The following is a 21,537-nucleotide window of genomic DNA, read 5'->3' on the forward strand; positions in this document are numbered from 1 at the left end:
TTAGATTTAAATATTTAGAAACATTATCCAAATAAAAATGTTCACATCAGGAGCGCAGAAGGTTTTAAGAAAAAATCAAAGATGGAAAAACAGCATTATTCATGTTTATATGAACTAATATTCTGCAAATATTTGTATTTTTCTGCTTTTATCCATTAAAAACACGGATTAAATCATTATATTAAGATTATATTAACAATACAGCGCTTTATTTCGTTATTATTATTTTATTTGTTATTAAATGTTGTAACTATTCCAATGGAAAAAGCTAATTAAAGAGTTATAAATGTTCTAAATTTAATTATAAACATCATAAATATAAATAATTACACTTAAATTAACACATTTTACAGTATTTTTGTATGAAAATCCTGTAACGTGACGTTATTAACGTAAAAAGAGAAGAAGAGGCCTTAACGGCAGGACCGTGATGATCAATAATAATACTACTAATAATAAGAAACTAATATTACTTAATTGATAGATGATAATAATACTTATAGCTGTTAACAGTAACATTAATTGATCTGATTAATTAATCCTAAACACAGTTATTGACAGGTGAATAATTGATCATCCAGACAAATACTTACAATCTCCAACATTTTTTGGAAAATGTGAAATTAGAGTCCACTTGTTCACGGTGTGTGATGATGATGATGATGGTGATGGTGATGATGGTGGTGGTGGTGGTGATGATGATGGTGATGATCTGTGTGGAAGCGCGTGTCCCTCCTTCCTTGCACTCTGCGCGTCCTCGTGGACGTCAATCACAGCTGATGAGGGAGAATCAGAAACATCAGAACCTCAAAACCTTCTGAAGAGTGAAAATATCAACATTATTGGCGCATTATTTCTGCACCCAGTTTAGATTGAAAATCGATAATCATGATAGGATTGCCACTTCTGGCGGCTGCATTGAGGATACACAGTGTTTATTAGTTACAGTGGATTATTTTTTGACGTGATGGAAGTGAAGATTAGAGGCGGGGGAGGAGACAGAGAAACGGACATTTGTGCGTAAAACGGAAACAATGCGCAAATTGCGCATTTTGGTAACGTGTGTGTGTGTGAGAGAGAATCTGGTTTATTTGCATTAAACGAAATAATACTTCACATCCAGCTGCTTCATATACAGTATGTTATTTTTCTTATAATCATATGTGTTTCCATGAGTCGCAGCATCTCTCTGCGACTGTGTGCGTGAGCGTGCGTAAAGACCCGACAGGCTCGAGCGCTTCATTTCGATTCACAGGGGACCCCTGCGCGCAACAAGAGCCCCCCATGGGTGCAATAGTGCAAGCACAGACGCCGGTGATTGGCCAGAGGTTGATCAGATGGTACACTTCCCCTCTGTATTCAGTGGCACCTCACAACCCCCCCTTTCAGCAAAAACCAAATCTCCGATAAAGTAATGGCAAAACCACTTGGACTATAAAAGACAACAAATCATATTCCTCCGGAGTATATACACCCCGTTGTCCACCCAATGAGTTCCTATTTTGTTAACTCAACTTTTCCCGTGTCTCTACCGGGAGGACAGGACTCTCTCCTGGGTCAGATACCGTTATATTCCTCGGGATACACCGATCCGTTAAGACACTACTCCAACGCGGCCACATATGGAGCAGCCAACATGCAGGAGAAGGTTTACCCGGCGTCCTACTACCAGCAGACGGGCGCAGCGGCCGCGGCGGCCATCTACGGCCGGACCAGCGGCGGAGCGCCGTGCGACTACAACCCGGTCGGGACTTTCTACAAGGACGCGGAGGGCTCGTGCGCTTTCTCGAGCCGCGAGGATCAGCCGCTGTTTGTCACTCAGGAGCATCAGCGGAGCAAAGCGGAGTGCCCCGAACAGAGTGTCAGCATGAGCAGCAGCCTCGACGACAAGTCCTCCACTCTGATCTACCCGTGGATGCAGAGGATGAACGCCTGCTCGGCCGGTGAGTACAAACTCTGCGTTTTTTACTGTGTTGTTGTCACGCTGCCTTGGAGGTACGAGAGTCCTGCTCCGCGTGATGAAGTGAGCCAGACCTGTCAGCTGCTGCGAGACTGTCTCTACATATTTAATCACGTTTTTAGTAACAATAAAACAGTAAACAGTTTGGTGATTACAGAGCTTGGAAAGCAAAAAAAAAGAAGCAGGTTTAGTGATTATAGTGATTGCGCATGGATCTTCCTGCGCCTGAGGGGCTTTGGCATCATCATCACATACGCGCGCGCGCACACACACACATACACATACACATACATACACACACACACACACACACACACACGCACGCACCTCACATACAGACTGGGCCTCCATCAGCCGAGCTGTAACTTAAAGCTCTCAGCCCGCGTCACATGGCACCTCAGAAAGGATAAATATCGCAGAAACGCTTTTTTTAAATATGGCGCACTTTTGAAATATAAACACAAAGAAAAATATTAATATAATTAGAGATTTAAAAAAAACACACAAACATGTAATATGAGCTTTGTCCACTATTACCTCTGACTGACTGTAGGCTACTGTAATGTTATAAAACAATACAGCCTACTGATGTCACAAGAGAGAAAATGCACCATGAGGTCACTTTTGCGCACCACAGACACACAGCAGCCCACATTAATGACATCATTGAGGAGCTTTTTAAATATTTAAAGGTCATTATAAACTCACTATCAGGCGTATTATAGCTTTAATACTGAAATAGTATTGGAAATATAGTGAAATTATAGAGTATAATTAAAAAATATATGAATATAAGCTACTCCAGTGGCACCATCAGACATTTGCGCACCTAGAAGAAGCTTTTAAAGGATTATTATAGGAGAAAATACATGAAAGTACAGAGAATTACTATATTATAATTTACACAAATCAAAACAGTTTATTTATATGTTGTAAGAATGAGATTTGGAGTTGAAATACATCTGAAAACACTCTGACTGTGTTTTTTTTAGATACACCAGCACAGATTTTGAGCGCAGTTTCATCTCAATTTAACGCAAGCATTTAATGAATTGAATAACTGATGGATTTATTGTTTTGTTTTGTTTTTTTCATTTCCAGGCCCGTTTGGCAGCAGTGGCCGCAGGGGCCGACAGACCTACACCCGCTACCAGACTCTGGAGCTGGAGAAAGAGTTCCACTTTAACCGCTACCTGACCAGGAGGCGCCGGATAGAGATCTCGCACGCCCTTTGCCTGACCGAGAGACAGATCAAAATCTGGTTTCAGAACCGCAGGATGAAGTGGAAAAAGGAGAACAAACTCCTCAATCCGTCAAAGACACCCGAAGAAGAAGAGGAGGAGGAACAGACGGAGAAAAAGAGCTAAAAAAAATAATAAGAAGAATAAGAAAGGGACACTGGAAAGGAAGGCATGTGTGTGTGTGTGTGTGCGCACACTCCTTAAAAATGAAATGATGTATTATTTCTTTGTAGATAAAATGCTGCAAAATCCCATTTTAGAGACGTGATAGAGTTTATTTCAGTATCTGCACGGTGATGTCTGCATTAGGTTAAAACCAGGTCCTCCTCTGTTTGTCTTTGTGCTCGTGTCTTTATTTAGGGGACTATGCAAAATCCGCCCAAAATGTACATAATTTATAGTGTTTAGTTGTTGTTATTTTTTTGGGACACTGTTACCTCACTGTTGTAGGACCCTGCTGAGTTTTAACCATCGTTTCCCTTCATGGCATTAAAAAAAAAGATAGAAAAACAAAAAGAAAAAAGAAGCTTCGTCCTTCATTGTACATCTTGTGCTGTGTTTGTTCTGTGGTCTGTAGGCTTGTTGTTTACATCAACAGTTATAAAAAAAAAAAAAATATTTGTACAGATGTTACAGGAAAAAAAATGTTACATGTTATTTATTGTTGTTCACCATGTGTTCTCAATGCACATCTGGATATTGTGTGCAATATTTTGTTTAGGAAATTGTACATAGAAATAAAGGCTTTTTGATGTATATTGGAAAATCTTGTGGCGTCATTAATACTCATGAGAAAAAAAATACTTGTTATTTACGTTATTATTGTTATTATAAAGGTGCTGTGATGCTTCTGGAGTCACAATAAACCCATAAATTCACACTAAAGCTGCGTAAAGATGAAAATAATTCGCGATTTGACGCACTGCGCGTTAAACTGCCAACACCTGCGGCTGATAAGTCTCAGTTATGTGTTACCTGAGCATTTTGTGGCCTATATTATCAGTGTTACATAAATGATGGATGACTCCCGGGGCCCTGACAGCGCGTCCCGGCGGAGCGCTGCCCGGCCTGTCCGGAAGATGGCGCTCTCTGCCTGCGCGGTATCTCGGGAGCGCAGCGGGGAGGCACCATTGACTGGAGCCTAACGACCATTATTTCGTCATCATTTGTAACCATGGAGCATGAATTACCTCTTGAAGTCATCAGTGAGGATTTACGACTGGTCAACAAAGGCACGTGATTCCCGAACGCGCTCCCATATTTGGCCGCATACCTGGCAAAGTACAGTAGGGCTTCATTGCTTATAATTCATGATTGCATCCATAAATCGTGCAAGCACACAGGATTATAGCGACAAAGATCTACAAATCGAGGCTTTAAAAATCCAAGCAAATGAGCTCGTACTTTGTAAACTCGTTCTCAGGGCGCTATCCAAATGGCTCCGACTATCAGTTACTAAATTATGGGACTAACGGCGCTGTGAGCGGCTCCTTCAGAGACCCTGGCACCATGCACTCCGGGTCTTTCGGCTACAACTACAATGGCATGGACCTAACCGTGAACCGCACCAACACCGGCAACCACTTCGGGGCCGTGAGAGAGGATGCCCGGGGATTCGGGCCGGACGCGCGGTACAGACAGACACCCAACTGCTCGCTCTCATCTCCAGATCCGGTGCAGCAGCAGCAGCAGCAGCAGCCGCCGCCGCCGTCGTGCGCCTCGGCCAACCGTGAGCCGCTGGAACTAAAAAGCCCATCTCCTCCGTCTGACCGGAGCACGACCTCGACCGGCAACAGTCTCAACAAAAGCAACAGCGGCGCTCATTTCACGGAGATAGAGGACGCCGCCGCCATAGCCTCCGAGACCGAGGAGAGCGCGCACAGCAGCGGCGGCTCCAACGCGGCACCTCGGGCGCAGCAGCAGCAGCAGCAGCAGCAGCAGGAAGCCAACGCCACCTCTTCTACTCCCACATCAAATGATTGCCAAACGCCACAAATATTCCCCTGGATGCGGAAACTGCACATAAGCCATGGTATATTTACACATCTAATAATATTTGGTTTTGAAGGATGTCACGCTGACGGTGCGTCATAAATCTGTCAAGTGTTGCATGAGTGAGCAGGTCGGTGTGGATGAGATGAGATGAAGGCAGTGTTCGTAAAGTCTTTATGGGGGTTGTTGTGCTGTCGTTGAGGGGTTGCAGGTTAACAGTCAGAGAGAGAGAGAGGATGGGGTTGTTGTTACATGTGGATCTTTTTTGTTGTTGTTGTTTGTTTGTTTGGCTGCCGGCGCGAGCTTGAGATAAGAAGCTGTTGTGTGTGTGTGTGTGTGTTTATATGTGTCGTGTTGGTTGCATGTTCATTACATGTTGCACAAGTATAGCCTCAAACTCTCTCTCTATCTCTCTCTATCTCTGTCTTGCTGTTGTTGTTGTTGTTGTTGTGCAGCTGCTAATTCTCTGTATATTTAAAAAAATATAATAATTTGTAGATATGACTGGACCTGACGGGAAAAGGGCCCGAACCGCGTACACCCGCTACCAGACGCTAGAGCTGGAGAAAGAGTTTCACTTCAATAGGTACCTAACCAGACGGCGGAGGATAGAGATAGCCCACGCCCTGTGTCTTTCCGAAAGACAGATCAAAATCTGGTTTCAGAACCGCAGGATGAAGTGGAAGAAGGACAATAAACTGAAAAGCATGAGTCTCGTGACGGGTGGGAGCGCCTTCCACAACTGAATAACTTTGGAGGAGAGTTAAAAAAATAATAATAATAATAAAAAAGAAAAAAAATGATTAAAAAAAGAAAGAATTCCATGAGTACTGTAAAGCTATTGAAGAAAAAAAAAAGCGCAGCACCTTCCAGCATGCTATTGTGATAGAAAAAGAAGTATCCTGTGGTCTTAAAATGCCATTTTTAGTTTACTGTTGTTGTATTATGATAGCTTAGATGTTCCTATTTGGGGAGGAAAAAAAACAAAACAAGATGTAAATATTATTGGGGGTATTAATTAATGAATTGTCCATGCTCTTTGCTCTCTCTCTCTCTCTTCTCTCTCTCTGTCTATATATATATCTTGAAGGTGTTTCAACTTGAGCTCTTTATTGTAACTTCTTGACGGTCTAACAGGAGTAAATTCATTGTACAGAAAGAAAAAAACAAAAAAAAAAAGTTTCCAAACCATATGCTGCTCTTCATTGAATGTAAACCTAATGTATTTCGGGGCCATTCAAAGCGCTTTAGTGTCAGTTTTACTGCTATTTTTTGATCTTGTGGCCAGATCCATAAACTTTCATAAGAAAAAAAAACAAACAAGCCAATGTGTAGCTCTAGGGGTATTTTTGTGCATCTATTATCATTGTTTAGAACTAATTATGAACAATGCAAATGTATTCAACCTGTCAATGTGATCAATTTTTTTTTTTTTTTTTAGTGCAAAGGGTTATTCTGTGGATAGGCAGTGATGTAAGCGGTTTTTTTATTATTGTTTTTTTTTTCTTTGCGCCAATAAGCTTTTTGTATTTGTAAGTGAACTCATAGCGCTTGGAAATAAAAAAAGTTTCTCTCAATTTTTTTTTTTTTTTTTTTTGCTTGGAATGTGTCTCCACTGTGTTATCAATTAGAAAAACACAAAGTCAAAGGTTTTAGGAGGAGAAGCTGCGTAAAAGTCTGATTTTAACCCTCTTGAATTAGTTGTTAAAGTGTCAGATAAACAACAAGATTTTAGGCCATATTTATTGGTGCAACTATTTAGCAGAGACAGGGTGAAAGAGTTTTTAAAATCTTACCTCTTTTTTGCAGCGAGATGTTTGCCATGTGGTAGAAAAAAATGTTTAAAAAAAAAAATCCCCCTAAAAAAAAAAGAGAGTGGTTTGGCTTTACAGGTGTGTGTATAAAGCTAGTCAAGGCTGAAGTTGGTAAAAATCCCCCCTTACCAAAGATTGTATAGGCCTATATTACTTACAGACTGTGAAAAGTCACGTGAGGTCCATAAAGTTGGTTTTATGGTTTTGGGGAGTAGACAATGTACTATATAATTCACAACCTTGAATGAAAGTGACGGCTTAACTGCGTGGATGGGACTGCAAAGGCTGGACTGTGGTGTCCAGTCATGTTTAGTTTGAGCTGCTGGAGAGAAAAAAAAAAAAAAAAAAAAGTTTCCATAATAGAAAAAAAAAAATTATTGTGGCTGCTTGAATTTTATTTAGCAAATATGAGATTGGATTGTGTTTTGAGTTTCAAAAGTGGTGATATAAACATGATTTCTCTCATGTTTACACACGCGGAAGTGCTGCTTTATGTTTGATTTAAATGGAAATATGAGTTTAGAAGTGGCTCTGCGGGCCTTTCTGGCTCAGTGGTGCAAATACTGTCGAGTTTCACATATTAAAATAAAAATAAAAGAGTGCTTTATTTCTAGCACACATAATATTATTTGAGGGAAGGGGAGGGAGGAGGGAGAAAAGGGGGCAGCTTTTGTGGAGCTGCCATGAAACGAACTTGAGCTCTCGGAGTGATTTTTTATCTCGATCTGTCAAGTCACCGAGCGGCCAAAGGTGAAGTCTCGGACAAACCCCGGAGAGCTGGACACAAGCAGGCTTCACTGACTTTAAAGAAAGAAATGACGAGCCTGTAATGTTGGGCTTTATCCATCAGCAACTAATAAAACATAACGACCTCATCAACTAAGTAAACTAAAAGCTGCCAGGATTTTAAATGTAATATTTCCAAAAAGTCTTTTTCATTTCAGGTATTAAAAAAAAAAAAAAAAGTTAAAACCAGTGGTGGTGCTATATGGGTCCCAGACATTTTCCAGATATTCATAACTATTAAGTGGCAATTTAAGCAGCGTAATGAGTATTGCATATTGATAGGGGTAATCTGGACCCGGATCTCATGCATAATTCATGGCGGCGGGATCATCGCTGGGTCAGTAGACGATAGACTGCAGCCGCAGATGCGTCAGGCTTTGCAGTGTCACCACCGAGACTCCGGCCTGGAGACACTCTGTGTTCCTGCACAGGAGACAAAAGACTACAATGAGATTTTAGTTTTATTTTTATAATGTAGTTCTGACTCTTGCTGCTGTAGTTTGTGTAAAAAAAAAAAAAAAAAAATCAATGCAAACATGCTGCAAACATCTGTTTTGTCGACTTTTCTTTGCAGGAAGATTCATTTTAGAGTCAGAAAATAAGAATTTAAAGTCGTGCAAACTATGCAGTGAATAATAAGGTTGTAGAGGAATCATAATACTATTGTAAACCTGTTTGTTTTAAAGAATAAAAACAATTTAAACAATATTTCCACACGCAGCTCCACTTTCAACGCCATTAATGTAAATAATAAATTATTCTATCAGCTTTAAAATTAAATGCAAACCATAAAACTGTTTATTTAACATTTAAATTGAATTACAGGCTAAAAAGCTCAACCATACCCTCCTTTAAAGCAGCCAACACTTTCCCGCCCTTTAACGCAGATTAGTTCATTTAAATCCTGATGATAAAAATATATGAAACATCTTTTTTTATTATTATTATTTTATTGTGGGGGGAAGTTTAGACGCTCAACATCTGGCAGGCTGCTGTTGGAGGTGATGTAATGCGTGTTTGGAGGCAGCAGAGGGCGCCTCAGACCGGCCAGGCCGATGATGGATGGTTCTTTTTCTCCCCCCCGGTTCAGCTCTTATCATCGGGGGCATGCAGGTTAGAGGCAGAGCAGAGAAGAAGCAGAGTCTGTTTATCTCCTCTCGCTTTACCCAGGATGAGAGGAGAGTATAAACCTTTAATCCCTCATACTTTGTCCTGAGAGCTTTTTCTAATTGGAGGTTGTGGCCTCAAAATGTCTTTTTTTGATGTAATTCTTATGAATTATAATTTTACTACAAGTCAGATTGAGACTGTTCATCAGCTTGATTTGCTATTTATTTTTACTTTATGATACTTTTTGAATCATCAGTAGTAGGAAGTACTTTTTGAGGAGTATTTCTACTTGACGCCACTTTATACTTTCCCACTACATTTATACATTTACCTGACAGCTGTCATTACTTTATATGTCAAAAGTTTATAGAGATCAAATGTAAATCAGTGTCTGGTTGAGGCTGTTTCAGATGTTTAAGAGCTGAAATGTTTGTACTTTATTGTTTTTGTGACACATGATGTTGATTTTCATCCGAGCTGAAGATGAATTTATACTTTTGTGCAACAAAAGTAGAAAACAGTCCAAGTTTTTTGTTTTTTTTGATCTGAAATTCCCCCCAAAGAGACATTTCCCCTCTAAACTCCTCACATGGTTTCACATTTAAAACTGTTAGAGGCCCCGAAAAGGTAAAATGATCCAGTATTTCAAAAACAAGCAAAGATTTGAGAAAAGTGCAACAGATAAATACAAATATACGTAACAGAACTTTATCTTTTTCTCCCATTAATCAGCTCACATCCTCTCAGATTTATCTCCTGACCTTTTAGAGGACTCGACCTCTGAGTTCACTGTGTCTGAAGTAAATAAACGAACAACTACAACCTTAAAATGCTTATTAAACATTGTTGAATCAGAAACAGTCTGATAACATCACTTACAGAGGACAACTGGTGTACTTTTACTAGGATTTATACTTCTACGATGTTGTTTATGTATTTTTACTTCAGTGAAGGATTTGAGTTCTTATAATAAGAAATACGAGACGAGAGCAGAGATTCAGAGGTTTGGAGCCAGAATATAAACTAGTGCATGTGCACTTATATGATCAACTAATCAATAAAAAAAACAACTCTGTCGCTTGTTACAGTGACACAAATAATTCAACAATATAAACCTTGTAAATACTCATTATAAATAATGAGTGAAGAGATTTTAGTGTGTTGATGATTTCTCTCAATGTTGAGAAGATAAAATGAGGTCATATAGTAAAACATCTATTTCAACCTGTGTGGGTTTTACAGCTGCATCGATTAGTCGATTAATCAATTAGTCCATCGACAGACAATTAATCAGCAACTATCTTGTTGATCTATTAATCGTTTTGAGACATTTTTAAGTAAAAATGCTAAAATTCTCTCATTCCAGCCTCTTAAATGTGAATATTTTCTGTTTTTTTTAGTCTTCTGTGACAGTAAACTGAATATTTTTGGGTTGTGGACAAAACGAGACGTTTTAAGTTGCATCTTAAGTTTTGTGAAACGGATCAACATGTTATAAACTAAACAACTAACTGATTAATCAAGAACATAATCGACAAGATTAATCGATAATGAAAACAATCGTTAGTTGCAGCCCTACAGGATGGAAGTTCTTCTTCTTTGGTTCCACTTTACATGAAGGGATTTTATGACTTTATTAACGGTTAATAAATCACTAATGTTTTTATAGATCACTAATAAATCCATCAATAAGAATAACTTTGTGGTTGTCAGGTTGGATCATCTGATCAGGACCAAAATCAATATATTAACAACTTATTAACATTTACAACTGCAGACTTAATTAATGACTCATTAATAAATATAACAGAACACTGAATCGCTTATTAGAAAGTGAGAAACTCATTATAAATAACCAACATTTATAACTAAATAAACATCTTATGATCAGCTTATAACTGCTTTACATGATTTATTAACCATTAATAAAACAGTTAATTACAGCTTATAAACCATTTATAAAGAGGAAATATTATGGTTTTTTCGGCTGAAACTGTAAAATGTAGAAATGTTGAAGTTATATTTGTAATATTTGACGGGCGTATTAGGATGATTTAGATGACTGAATTATTAACGGAGGCTGATGACCTGTCATCTATATATACCCTGTAGATCCGAATTTGTGTAAATATAGCAGCAGCCGCAAGTTCGCATCTTGGGGATTATGTAGGTGATGACGCTTCACCTGAGAAGAAGAAGAAAACGTCCAATCAGAAGCTCAGAAAAGATGGAAAATAATAACTAATAACTCTGCTGTAAACTGAAGCTACTGATGGGACTGTTTGGTGTTTTCTGGTCCTGGTTTTATGTGCTGAAAATGTCAGGCCTTCACCAGACTCAATAGGCTCTTCTCTCCCCCCCCCCCCCCCCCCCCCCCCCCCCCCTCCTCCTCCCCCTCTTCTTCTTCTCCTTTTTAGCAGCACACTCTAGCAGAATATGACATCTGTGAAAGTTGCAAGACAGACCCTCAATGTGGGGCTTTGTTCAGCACATCATTTGTCTTCTTTTCACTGGACCGTCTGGGGGTCGAGGAGGAGTTTTAGTTTGAAGGGGAGGGGGGGGTGGAGGGGTGGAGGGGGGGTGAGGGGGGGGAAATGCGAGGAGGACTTCAACAAACAGCGTCAGATATATATACACACACACATACCGCTGACTCTGGACTGGACGGAGAATCTGTCTTGATGTGAAGATGAGATCCGAGGGGAAAAAGTAAGTTTGCCAAAGATTTTTTTTTTCTTACTGAGTGTGTAGACAACAGAGGAGCAGAGGCACAGTCAGGGGGGGTTGGATTTGATTTGAAGGGGGAAAAAAAATCAGGTTTTAAACTTCTGTTCACATGTTTTTTTGACATGATATTATAGAAAATGATGTTTTCTTTACTGACTTTTAAAGTATTTCACCCTAATTTTATCCAATAGAAGCCTAAAAACTATTACATACACATTTATTCTGTTAATGTTTACTTTATTAAATGTATTTTGCTTATGAGAAATGAAAAGAGACAGAAGTTGCTGTTACTGTTGATTCAACTGTCTTTGAATGAATTGCGGGCAGTAAATCCTCCTCCTGCGTGGACACGTGGTTCCTGCAGCTAATTGCTTGCAGTGAGAGGTTGCAGTGAGCTGCATTTGTCAGCAGGCCTGCAGACTGAATAGAGGAAGAGGAGGAGGAGGAGGAGGAGGGAGGAGGGAAGAGGAAGGTGGTGGTGGGTGAACATGTCTGTCACAGATCAGACAGGCAGCCTGAAGAGTGTGAAGCTCGTTGTGATGATGATGAAGATGTTTTCATGTCTGAATCACTGTTTCTGTCTTTTCTGACTCATCACATCAGTTCATCTTCATCATCTCTGCCTCATATTAGAAGATTTTTTTTTTTTTTTTTTTAAAGACATATTTTCTTTGTATTTATGTCACTTTTTTTTTGATAGGACTGTATCGTCTTTCTTTGAGATTTGTGCAATGTGATGCATAAAAGGTGGATATAGTGAACACATCTACCTCTAGCTCGGTGCAGGACAAAAAATAAACAGGAAGCTCCCCAGTTTTGACCTGCGAGGTCGAGTTAAGTCAACATTTTACACTCTAAATATCACTGGGTTTATATTTGACCCAGTTTAGGTGAAGCCACTCAACACAAGAGGCTGTTTTGACCCAGTTTTACTGTTATTTTTATTTCACTCAAACTAAAGCTTGTTAAATCTTTTTAAACTGACATGTCACAGTTTGTTACTGATTGTTAATAACTTGTGTATCATTTGAATGTCATACACACATCGTTTTCTGTCAGAATAACCTAATTCCTATTAACATAGTCTGCCTGCTGTAGGGACCTAAACTGGGTAAAAGTTGAACCCAGTGATTTATAGTGTGTATAGGCCATCATGGAGATTTATGGGGCATGTGCGATGTGATGCATACAAGGTGGATCCAACCTATATCCGGGTACAGGTGCAGGAAAAAAAAAAAAAAAAAAAAAAAACAGCAACAAAAAAAAGGAAAAGCTGTCTGCACACCGGAAACATGCAAGAATTTATCACAACGTTTGACCTGTGAGGTCTTCCTCCGTCAATTTTTATTTGTATAGCCAAAAATCACTAATTTACCTTAAGAGGCCCAGAGGGGGTTTTACAATCAGTACAGCATACCTCTATCTTTAAACTCTTGATTTAGTTAAAGCCAAAAAAAAAAAAAAGACTCTTTAACTGGGACAAAAAATTGGAGGGAACGTCAGGAAGATCAACAGAGGAAGGATCCTTCTTCTGGGGCGGAAAGACAGGAAACAGACGTGTACACAGAATAGTGGAGCATTCAACAAGAAACAAGCCAGGCACAAAAATGACAGCTCCACCTACAATTAGGAGAGATCACGTGACATAACACTCCCCAATCAATATGTAGCCTACACAGAAAACACACACAACACTTTACATATATGTCATAAAGCTGCAGCTGTGGAATATAGCAGTTTATAGATACAGATGTTGTATATTTGGGATTTTTTTTCCTCCCTCCTGCAGCAGCACGCCTCACAGATCAAAGACGTCCATTTGCGTTAATTAGTTAAATATTACCTCTAAGAGCCAATCAAAGCTATCGAGCAGAACGTGACGAGGAGGAGAGATCAAAGCACCGCCAAAAAGCCTCCGATCGATCCTCTGCAGCAAATCTGATCATGTGAACCGAGCGGGGGGGCTGGTGGGGGGGGTGGGGGGGGGGGGGGGGCTCGTTATAAACTTCTGCACTTGCGCGTTTTGTGATGGACGCTGCTGCTGACCACACTGTCTCCTCTTTACTTTACAGCTTTCAAACCAGGCCGGCCTGATCACTCATTCAAATTACACTTTGAAAAAAAAAAAAAAAAAAAAATCTCATTACATAAACAAGACGTAATGGTATGTGAATGTAATGGCATGGCGCAGACTAAATAGTGATAGCTTTCTTTTGCAGGAGTGATTTATAGCATCTTTCTGGCATCAGTCCTAAACTAGATGTTTGAATTTATTATTACAGCGTTGGACAAGATCCCAGGTCTGTTTAAAGCAAATAGAAATGTAGCTGCTTGTGTGTGTTTTCTTTCTTTCTTTCTTTCTTCTTCTAGGGAACAACTTAAAGGAGTCAGAATAAAAATAAAAAACAAGCGTTTTCATTCATGCCTTTTAACAGCTCGTCTTCCTTATCTAAATCCACTCACAATGAGTCGGTGTCAAAATATTTCAGCTGTGCCTCCTCTGTGCTGAGCCACCTTAATGTTTCCGGGTTTCTCCATTCAGCTCTAATTGCTATAAAGATGGAGAGATTTTCTCCATATAGACGCGCGTAAAAAATAAAAGCCTTTATCTTGATCGCAGGGGTTGTTATTAGCATACAAGAAACTGCTGCTTGCATGATCAGCAAGAAAGAAAAGAGGTTTTTTTTTTCTCTCCTCTCTAACACACACACACACACACACACACACACACACGCACACACACACACAGTGAAATAGTATGCAGGGCGGTGTGAGCTGCAGAAACACTGTCCACTCTGCTTCTCACCCTCCTGGCATGCAAACCATCACATCATCTCTTAATGCGAGAAGCCGCAGCCTCTGCAGGGGGATTATTCTAATCTGGCACATTTTACAAAGGTGAGAGGAGCCGGTTGTTTATCTTCGTGTACGGGATTGTTGTTGTTTTTTTTTGTTTTTTTTTTTTGTAATGTAGTGCGGAATGAATGTAGGTTTTTTGAAGGTAAGGCAGCCGGGGTGTTGTGCCGCGCGCTCCGGTTATGTGTCTTTATGATTTACGAGCCTGACTCCAGCCACGGTTCAAGCAGAGTTCATAAAGCTGCATGCCTCCAGACTTATTCTCTCTCTCTCTCTCTCACACACACTCACACTCACACTCACGCTCTTCCTCTCTTTTGCTTCATAATTTTGCTCTGTTTAATTTCAGAGGAAGGCTGGATTTAATTTAATTATAGATATTGTTTAATTCGCGCTTTGTTTTAATGTAAAGAATAAAAACAGCTGCAGCGCACAGAGGCTTTCTGTATTATTTGCTGTTTGATGGATGTGTTTTTTTCTAGAATGTGATTATATATATTTGTTTCCCTTGAAAATGTGAGACAGGACAATAAATTAACAGACTACAGGCTTGTTGTTTATTGAGGCCTGATGCCTAATTTCAGGAAACACACTATTAAAAGCAGAATAAAAAGAATATACTCATATTTATATTAAATGCATTTTCTTTTTATATTCCTATTTATGTGTATGGATGTCTGTGTGAAGACTAATTAGTGATATTGTTTACTATTTATTCTTCTTCTCGTTTCCCTCCTGAACCAAACAAAAGATTTAAAGAAATTATCTCGTTTTTAAAAACTAAAATCATGATATATGCTTTGTGTTACTGGAATTATCGAATAAAACTATGAAATATAAAAGGAGCCTCGTTGTAGGCCAGTGAGGTCACTAATTGCAGCGCGTGAATTTAAGGAAAATAGTCCAAATTCTGCACAGATTCTGGTTTATTTTTGTTTCTCAGAGCGTCTTTTTTTTCCACCAAACTCTCCATTTTCATCGCCTCTGTGTCAAGGAGAAGCTTTGCTATTCATGTCAGCACACTATTGAGTTGATAAGATGGATCATTTAGTCTCCTCCCTGATTCTGTCTTCTTCTTCTTTTTTTTTTTTCTGGATCCTCTCAGGCCAGAAGCCCGCGGCTCTCTGGAAACCTGCCATGTGACATTTGGCTGCCAGCGCTCCGTCAGAAGGTCAAAAGGGGCCCCGGTGCACATTTAATGGAAATGCAGAAAAGCGGTACAACACACAACAACAACATCCACCACTTCTTCAGCGAGTCTTTGCATCATCATCATCATCATCCTCATCATCATCATGAGGATGTTGTCAGTGACTGCTTTGGCTGCACGCATCCTGCAGCAGCAGCAGCAGCAGCTGCACACCGAGTGGACACGTTGCAGCTTCCTCGGAGGTCAAAACAGCAAAACGCCAAGTTTACTATGAGCAAAAAGATTTTCCCCTGGATGAAAGAGTCCAGACACGCAAATCAGAAAGCAGGAAGCAGGAGGATGGCAGGTCTGTACGACGATGAAATTAGCAGGTTGGAGGAGGAGGAAGAGGAGGAAGAGGAGTAGGAGGAGGAGGAGGAGGAGGAGGAGGAGAGGGGAAGGCAGCGATTGTTCTCAATGAGGCCTTTTCATTCATTGCTCCTCTTACGTAGTTAATTGAGGAAATTAATATGTAGCTTATATATTTCCTCCTTTTCGAGGTCAAAAGGTCACGTGGCTATTAATTAAGCTGCAGGCAGAGATGAGGGAGAAAGATAAACATACAAGCTCACATCATTTGATCTGTTTTAACATTTATTTGTAGCTAAAGCACTTTTTAAAAAACAAAACAAGGCCTCACAGGAATCATAAAATAACTTTTTGGGAAAATACAAAGAAGAAAGTGACAGTAAATTAATGTAGAAATGTAAGTTTATAAAAATGAGTTTTTAGCAGACAAAACAGAATGAATTAATATCTTGATTTAAACTTAAAGTTTATTTATTTATCTCAAATCACAAGTAGAAAGCTTTATAATTTATGCAAAATATAATAAACATCCTTTATCTTTAACTCAATTCAAAGTTTCTAAATAAATAAAACTCAAGATATATTTAAAAAAAAATAAAATCAGCCTAATGGAGGAAAATATCCACCAGTTTCTTAATTTACTGTCAGAACATACAATTAAAGAAAACTAGATATTAGACATGATAATATCCAGACTCCTTCTTAAAATATCTTAACTCCACATTTAACCTCTGTCTTATACTTCAGTCTGTTTGTTTTTTCTCTCTTCTCATTTTTGTTGATTTGTTTATTTGTGTCTATTTTCTATAAATAAAAAAGGAGAAAAGAAAGACATAGAAACATGTGAGGAGCTCCTGTTTGCTGCTGACACCCCCCTGACCTTCCTCTTCTCTCCACTGTTTGTCTCGACAGACTGCACCGTCAACGAGAAGTGTCCGAGCGCGTCCCCGACCTCCAAGCGGACGCGCACCGCGTACACGAGCGCGCAACTGGTGGAGCTGGAGAAGGAGTTTCACTTCAGCCGCTACCTGTGCAGGCCGAGGCGGGTGGAGATGGCCAACCTGCTCAACCTCCACGAGAGGCAGATTAAGATCTGGTTCCAGAACCGGAGGATGAAACAGAAGAAGGACGAGAGGGTTCAGGGCCTCCCCAACACCACCATCTCCACTAACACCTCCTCCTCCTCGCCCCCGTCTTCCCCCTCCGCCCCGGGCAGCCCCACTCTATCGAGCCTGGGTTATGTCCATCTGGGCGGGGATTACCAGCCGGCCTCCCCTCCGCTCAAGTCCCAACAACACCAATCCCAGTCTGCGTACCCGGCAGAATACTCCAAATATCCGGCTTCAGGCTTCACGCACGGCCCGCAGTTTGACGCGCAGTATGACACGCACAACAACAACAGCAGCAGCAGCACCGCCAACCAAAACCTGGATCTGTCATATTTCTCTCAGAGCTGCTCTCCTCAGGACAGAATCATGCAAGCTCCAAAACTGACTCATCTGTAGCAGACAAGATGTCTATTTCTGGAAACTCCTCGACTCACCACAAAAAACCTTCCCCTTTAATTTATTTACTGATGCATGTATTTTATGATTATTTATTGGACTAATTAACCTAAATATCAGTCTCAAGCCCTATTTATGAACATTTACTCATCTTGTGCAATTTTAATTCATTGTGTTGCTCTAAACATACTTTCAGACACATTAATAAGTGTTTTAATCCACCTTTAATTTAAAACAACAATGTTCACTGTTGTTATTTAGGCGCCATTTGTTGAGATTTCAACCCACGCAGAGCTCCAACAGGACTAAATACTCCTCTGAGAGCCTTAATACACCGAGATAACCGTAAAGCAGCCGAAACGTTAGAAAAAAAACAAACAGCAAATCTTTCTCTTTTTTTTTTTGTTAAAGCTTAATTAGCACTTTAGCTCTATAACGTCACATTAACTCTTAGTTAATTACAGGGCTCTTATAACTGTGGACGTGATAGGTGTTGGAAAGATATTATAATCTGTGAGTGTCATTAACTCTCAAGCACGTAAAAAAAAAAAAAACAGCCTATATGGTTCTTAAACGTGTCTTTGTTCTTTTATGGGCAAAGTGGGCCACACAAGCTGTCTATGTTTAAAAAGAGCGCATGATGGATCACTCACTTCACTACAAAACTGTCTGATTCAGGAGAAGCTGCTGCGTGTTGCTGAGGAAACCTTCTCAACAAACTCACGTATTATTTTTTTTTTTTGTTGTCGAGCTCAAATTTTGCTAAACTGAAAACGAATTAAATCACTGCACATAAGAGAAAAATATCACTGCTTAAACAGACTATAGGCCAAATATTTAAAAATATATTCACATGACATCAAATTAATTTAGCAGTCTGTAAAATAACTTTTAGCATCTTCAAGACGAGTAATAATGCATGTTGTGCGTCGAATTTTTCTATTTTTTGGAGGCCTTTGTTATCACTATTTATAAATCACTGTTTTTCTCATTAATTATTATTATGTTGCACTATGTTGTCACACATATCTTAGAATTGTTATTAATTTGTCATTTGGAGCTGCTTCTAACGCCGCAGACTGAAAATGTGTCTGGATGTTTGTGTTCTTATCAGATGGATGAGCGAGTTTGATTGAAGCATTTGTCATGTAAATGCGAGCCGTTTGATGGACGAGCCCGCAGACTTGACAGAGTGCTGTAGGTCCTTTGCCATTGGCGTTTAGCGGGTCACATGGTGTGTCAGGAAGGTGATATGAGGGTGGAAGGCACTTTTACAGCTTTGACATACTACCTAGAAGGTTAGGGCACAGGGAGCACCGATTAATGACCGCTCAGGCTTGATCGACTTCTGAACAAACAATAGGCCCCAAAAGTCCAGGATGAACTCCTACTTAGACTACCCAGTGTGCAACCGGGGAGCAAATATCTTCAGTGCCAAGGCCGGATACCACAATTTAAACCATGGATACATGTCGTCCAACTCGTGCGCAACAAGTGATAGTTACGCACCGGACGGGCGCTTAGTTGCGGCGACTTCTGCGCCACATCAGACTCCGAACCTCCCTCTGCACCATCAGACGCACGTCAACTTGGATCTGCAGTTTGCAACACCGGCGGGGAACTCCATGTACGGGTCACATCTAGAGTACGGACATCACCAGTACGGCCTCGCTCCAGAGCAGGACCGGGGCTACGTTCACGCGCAGGTTTCACCCCTCGGAACAAACATGGCTCCCTACACCGGGGACAGTTGCGGGCCTGGAGTTGCAACAGGCAGCCAGTATCTACATTTTGGAGATCAGAGGCAGCAAGAATATTCAGAAAGTGTTTACACGAGGTTGCCGCCCCAAAATAAGGAGAAAGATTTGGATCATGTGGAGGAAACTTCTAAAACATTCGACTGGATGAAAGTGAAGAGAAATCCCCCTAAAACAGGTTTGTTCATCCTTAAGACAAAGTTTGAGTTATAGAGCTCAGACGTGCAATTTAGAGAAGTCATGTGAAGCTAATATTGGCTCACAGCGCGCGAACTGTGCGTAAAAACACAACCCAGTTGACATAATGAGGCCTAAGCGTTTTAAATTGTTCTGAAAAATGTATTTGGCAACTAACCTTTTGCGCATTCTTCTGTTCATTCTCACATTTTTCATTCACATCTAAAAGACATACATAAGTTCCATGACTTTCTTTTTTTTTCTTCTTCTCCTTCTTCTTCATCCATTCATCCATTTTTTTTCCCTCCACACACACAGCTGTCCTGTCAGAGTTCGGGGTTCCCGGTCAGCACAACGTGATCCGCACCAACTTCACCACCAAGCAGCTGACCGAGCTGGAGAAAGAGTTCCACTTCAATAAATACCTGACGCGGGCACGGCGGGTGGAAGTGGCCGCCAGTCTGGAGCTCAACGAGACGCAGGTGAAAATCTGGTTTCAGAACCGCAGGATGAAACAGAAGAAACGCGAGAAACTGGGCTGCGTTTTGGTGACCGGTCCCGCACCTGTGGAGAAACTCTCAGGCCCTGAAACCTCCCCAAAGTCCAAGGGGAAAGACTGTGAACCATGACTTTTTTTCTTAAAAATAAATAAGACTGTGGGGACTTGAGCAGATTTCCACATCTCTCTCTCCCTCAAGTTTCACCAGAATAAAACGGAAACATTCTTGTGGACTTGTGAAGTATACAGGGTATGTCTGTGCTTATAGTGCGTTGGTTACTGATTTGGATGCTGAGAAAACTTTTGTCTTTGAACGGATGTCTTTCATCCGCTCTTGTATTTTTTTTTTTTTTTTTTGTAATCTTCCTATGAGTCCATGCTGTGTTTTTGTGTTGGGGCACTCAAGTGTCATCGTTTGCACTATTTATTTACAGGGTATTTTCCAACAATTGTTGAGATGATTTAGCTTAATAAAGTCTATAAAATGAAAATAAAAGAAAGTGGTTTTCAAAGTGTTTGCTGTCTCTAATCAACCCAAACTTTTAATTTTGAAACAGAATTTATTCACTTTGACATTTTTAAATAAATATAATGTATAATAAATAATAAATCTGAATGTTTTTGAATCACACCACAAACTTCTTTTTTTTCTGTATTACCTTCCATTAATAGTCTCACCAAAGTCCCCTCTTGCATAATGTGACAAGAGGAATCTTTCACAACACATGGGGTGGTTCCCAGTGACCTTTTCACCTCCAAATACCTCCAGGGGCTCTAAACATGACAACAAACTCCAGGGAGCCAGGTCTCACCCTTGATTTGTTACCCAAATTCTGCTCGGACACACAGCTGACACAGGTTGCAATGACATCCCTTTGTATTTTTACATCATTTTTCCAGTTCAACTGGTTTTTTTTATTAGACATCTTACGTTTTTTCCTTCTAAAAAAAAAAAAACTGGTAATTTAACATCTTGGTGCTTCTTCTGGCTTCACCTTTAGCTAAACGTTTGCCGGACCTGACCACCTAGTTTCATCTGATGCTTTAAAGGGGGAAGCAGCAGTTTCAATATTTGCACTGGGTGTTAGGTTTGCACACACACACACACTTTCTGCCCCAGCAGCACTGGCCTGTCGGTGCCCTTTTTTCCTAAAGCTGAGGTTCACACAGAGTTCAGGCACAAATGAATGCAGAGTCAATCTGTCAAGACACCAGAGTGGCTCGGAGAAGTCGACTCTAGGCCGCTCATACTTTAGATTTTTTTTTTTTTTTGCAGGTATTGTTTTTAATGTGCCGTTTCATCAATGTTCTAGTTTGTGCAAACTAAAAACTGCTCTCTGAAGAACATGTTTCTAGGAAATGGAAATCGGTAATCATTTGAAATATATCTGCATGAGTGTGCACTTCTCTCACAACTATATTAAAAATTAATACGGTTCCACGAATAGAAGTTACAGTTGAAATACCATACGGCCCATTACTGTAAATTAGAAAAGGCTTGAGAGGTTTGTTGTCAAGCATTTTTTTTTTTTTTTAAAAAAGCCAAAAGCTTCCTCTTGAGATGAGTCACAAGGCCAAGGATCGGGGAGGTGACGATCGATATGGTGAATAGTGA

General features: G+C 40.1%; 5 protein-coding genes across 14 annotated transcripts in view; 4 read left to right on the top strand and 1 right to left on the bottom strand.

The window, feature by feature from the left end:
* Positions 1-21,537, bottom strand: part of LOC122970713 — a 38,236-nt gene that overhangs the window by 9,172 nt on the left and 7,527 nt on the right. For 7 of the 10 annotated variants that reach the window (XR_006399304.1, XR_006399306.1, XR_006399309.1 and 4 more), the window contains exons 4-5: positions 6,990-8,216; positions 594-776 (exon numbers count right to left, since the gene is read on the bottom strand). Coding sequence is in view for 1 of the 10 variants with exons in the window: in XM_044336878.1 (XP_044192813.1) it covers positions 594-776; positions 6,990-7,017 (211 nt within the window). In the remaining 9 variants the exon portion in view is untranslated. Of the gene's footprint in view, positions 1-593; positions 777-6,989; positions 8,217-21,537 lie in introns of those variants that run through there. The other 3 variants (XR_006399307.1, XM_044336878.1, XR_006399303.1) reach the window with 3 other exon arrangements.
* hoxb6b (homeobox B6b) lies at positions 784-3,343 on the top strand. The gene is made up of 2 exons (XM_044336874.1): positions 784-1,943; positions 3,062-3,343. The coding sequence occupies exons 1-2, from the start codon at positions 1,490-1,492 to the stop codon at positions 3,325-3,327; spliced, it is 720 nt and encodes a 239-aa protein (XP_044192809.1). The 5' UTR covers positions 784-1,489; the 3' UTR covers positions 3,328-3,343.
* hoxb5b (homeobox B5b) lies at positions 4,584-6,980 on the top strand. Its single transcript, XM_044336876.1, has 2 exons — positions 4,584-5,233; positions 5,692-6,980. The coding sequence occupies exons 1-2, from the start codon at positions 4,594-4,596 to the stop codon at positions 5,937-5,939; spliced, it is 888 nt and encodes a 295-aa protein (XP_044192811.1). The 5' UTR covers positions 4,584-4,593; the 3' UTR covers positions 5,940-6,980.
* LOC122970710 (homeobox protein Hox-A3-like) lies at positions 15,174-17,724 on the top strand. Its single transcript, XM_044336875.1, has 2 exons — positions 15,174-15,982; positions 16,897-17,724. Exons 1-2 carry the CDS (start codon positions 15,685-15,687, stop codon positions 17,487-17,489), a joined length of 891 nt encoding a protein of 296 aa, XP_044192810.1. The 5' UTR covers positions 15,174-15,684; the 3' UTR covers positions 17,490-17,724.
* Positions 17,508-21,455, top strand: hoxb1b (homeobox B1b). The gene is made up of 2 exons (XM_044336877.1): positions 17,508-19,424; positions 19,742-21,455. The coding sequence occupies exons 1-2, from the start codon at positions 18,869-18,871 to the stop codon at positions 20,050-20,052; spliced, it is 867 nt and encodes a 288-aa protein (XP_044192812.1). The 5' UTR covers positions 17,508-18,868; the 3' UTR covers positions 20,053-21,455.

Source organism: Thunnus albacares, chromosome 20 (assembly GCF_914725855.1).
Source record: "Thunnus albacares chromosome 20, fThuAlb1.1, whole genome shotgun sequence".
NCBI classification, from domain to species: domain Eukaryota; kingdom Metazoa; phylum Chordata; class Actinopteri; order Scombriformes; family Scombridae; genus Thunnus; species Thunnus albacares.

Bases quoted from the DNA above. Each gene is read 5' to 3' on its own strand.
- hoxb1b (XM_044336877.1), top strand. From the start codon at position 18,869: ATGAACTCCTACTTAGACTACCCAGTGTGCAACCGGGGAGCAAATATC. The intron at 19,425-19,741 runs GTTTGTTCATCC...CCACACACACAG, and splicing joins GAGAAATCCCCCTAAAACAG to CTGTCCTGTCAGAGTTCGGG.
- hoxb6b (XM_044336874.1), top strand. From the start codon at position 1,490: ATGAGTTCCTATTTTGTTAACTCAACTTTTCCCGTGTCTCTACCGGGA. The intron at 1,944-3,061 runs GTGAGTACAAAC...TTTCATTTCCAG, and splicing joins GATGAACGCCTGCTCGGCCG to GCCCGTTTGGCAGCAGTGGC.
- hoxb5b (XM_044336876.1), top strand. From the start codon at position 4,594: ATGAGCTCGTACTTTGTAAACTCGTTCTCAGGGCGCTATCCAAATGGC. The intron at 5,234-5,691 runs GTATATTTACAC...AATAATTTGTAG, and splicing joins GAAACTGCACATAAGCCATG to ATATGACTGGACCTGACGGG.
- LOC122970710 (XM_044336875.1), top strand. From the start codon at position 15,685: ATGGAAATGCAGAAAAGCGGTACAACACACAACAACAACATCCACCAC. The intron at 15,983-16,896 runs GTCTGTACGACG...TTGTCTCGACAG, and splicing joins AGGAAGCAGGAGGATGGCAG to ACTGCACCGTCAACGAGAAG.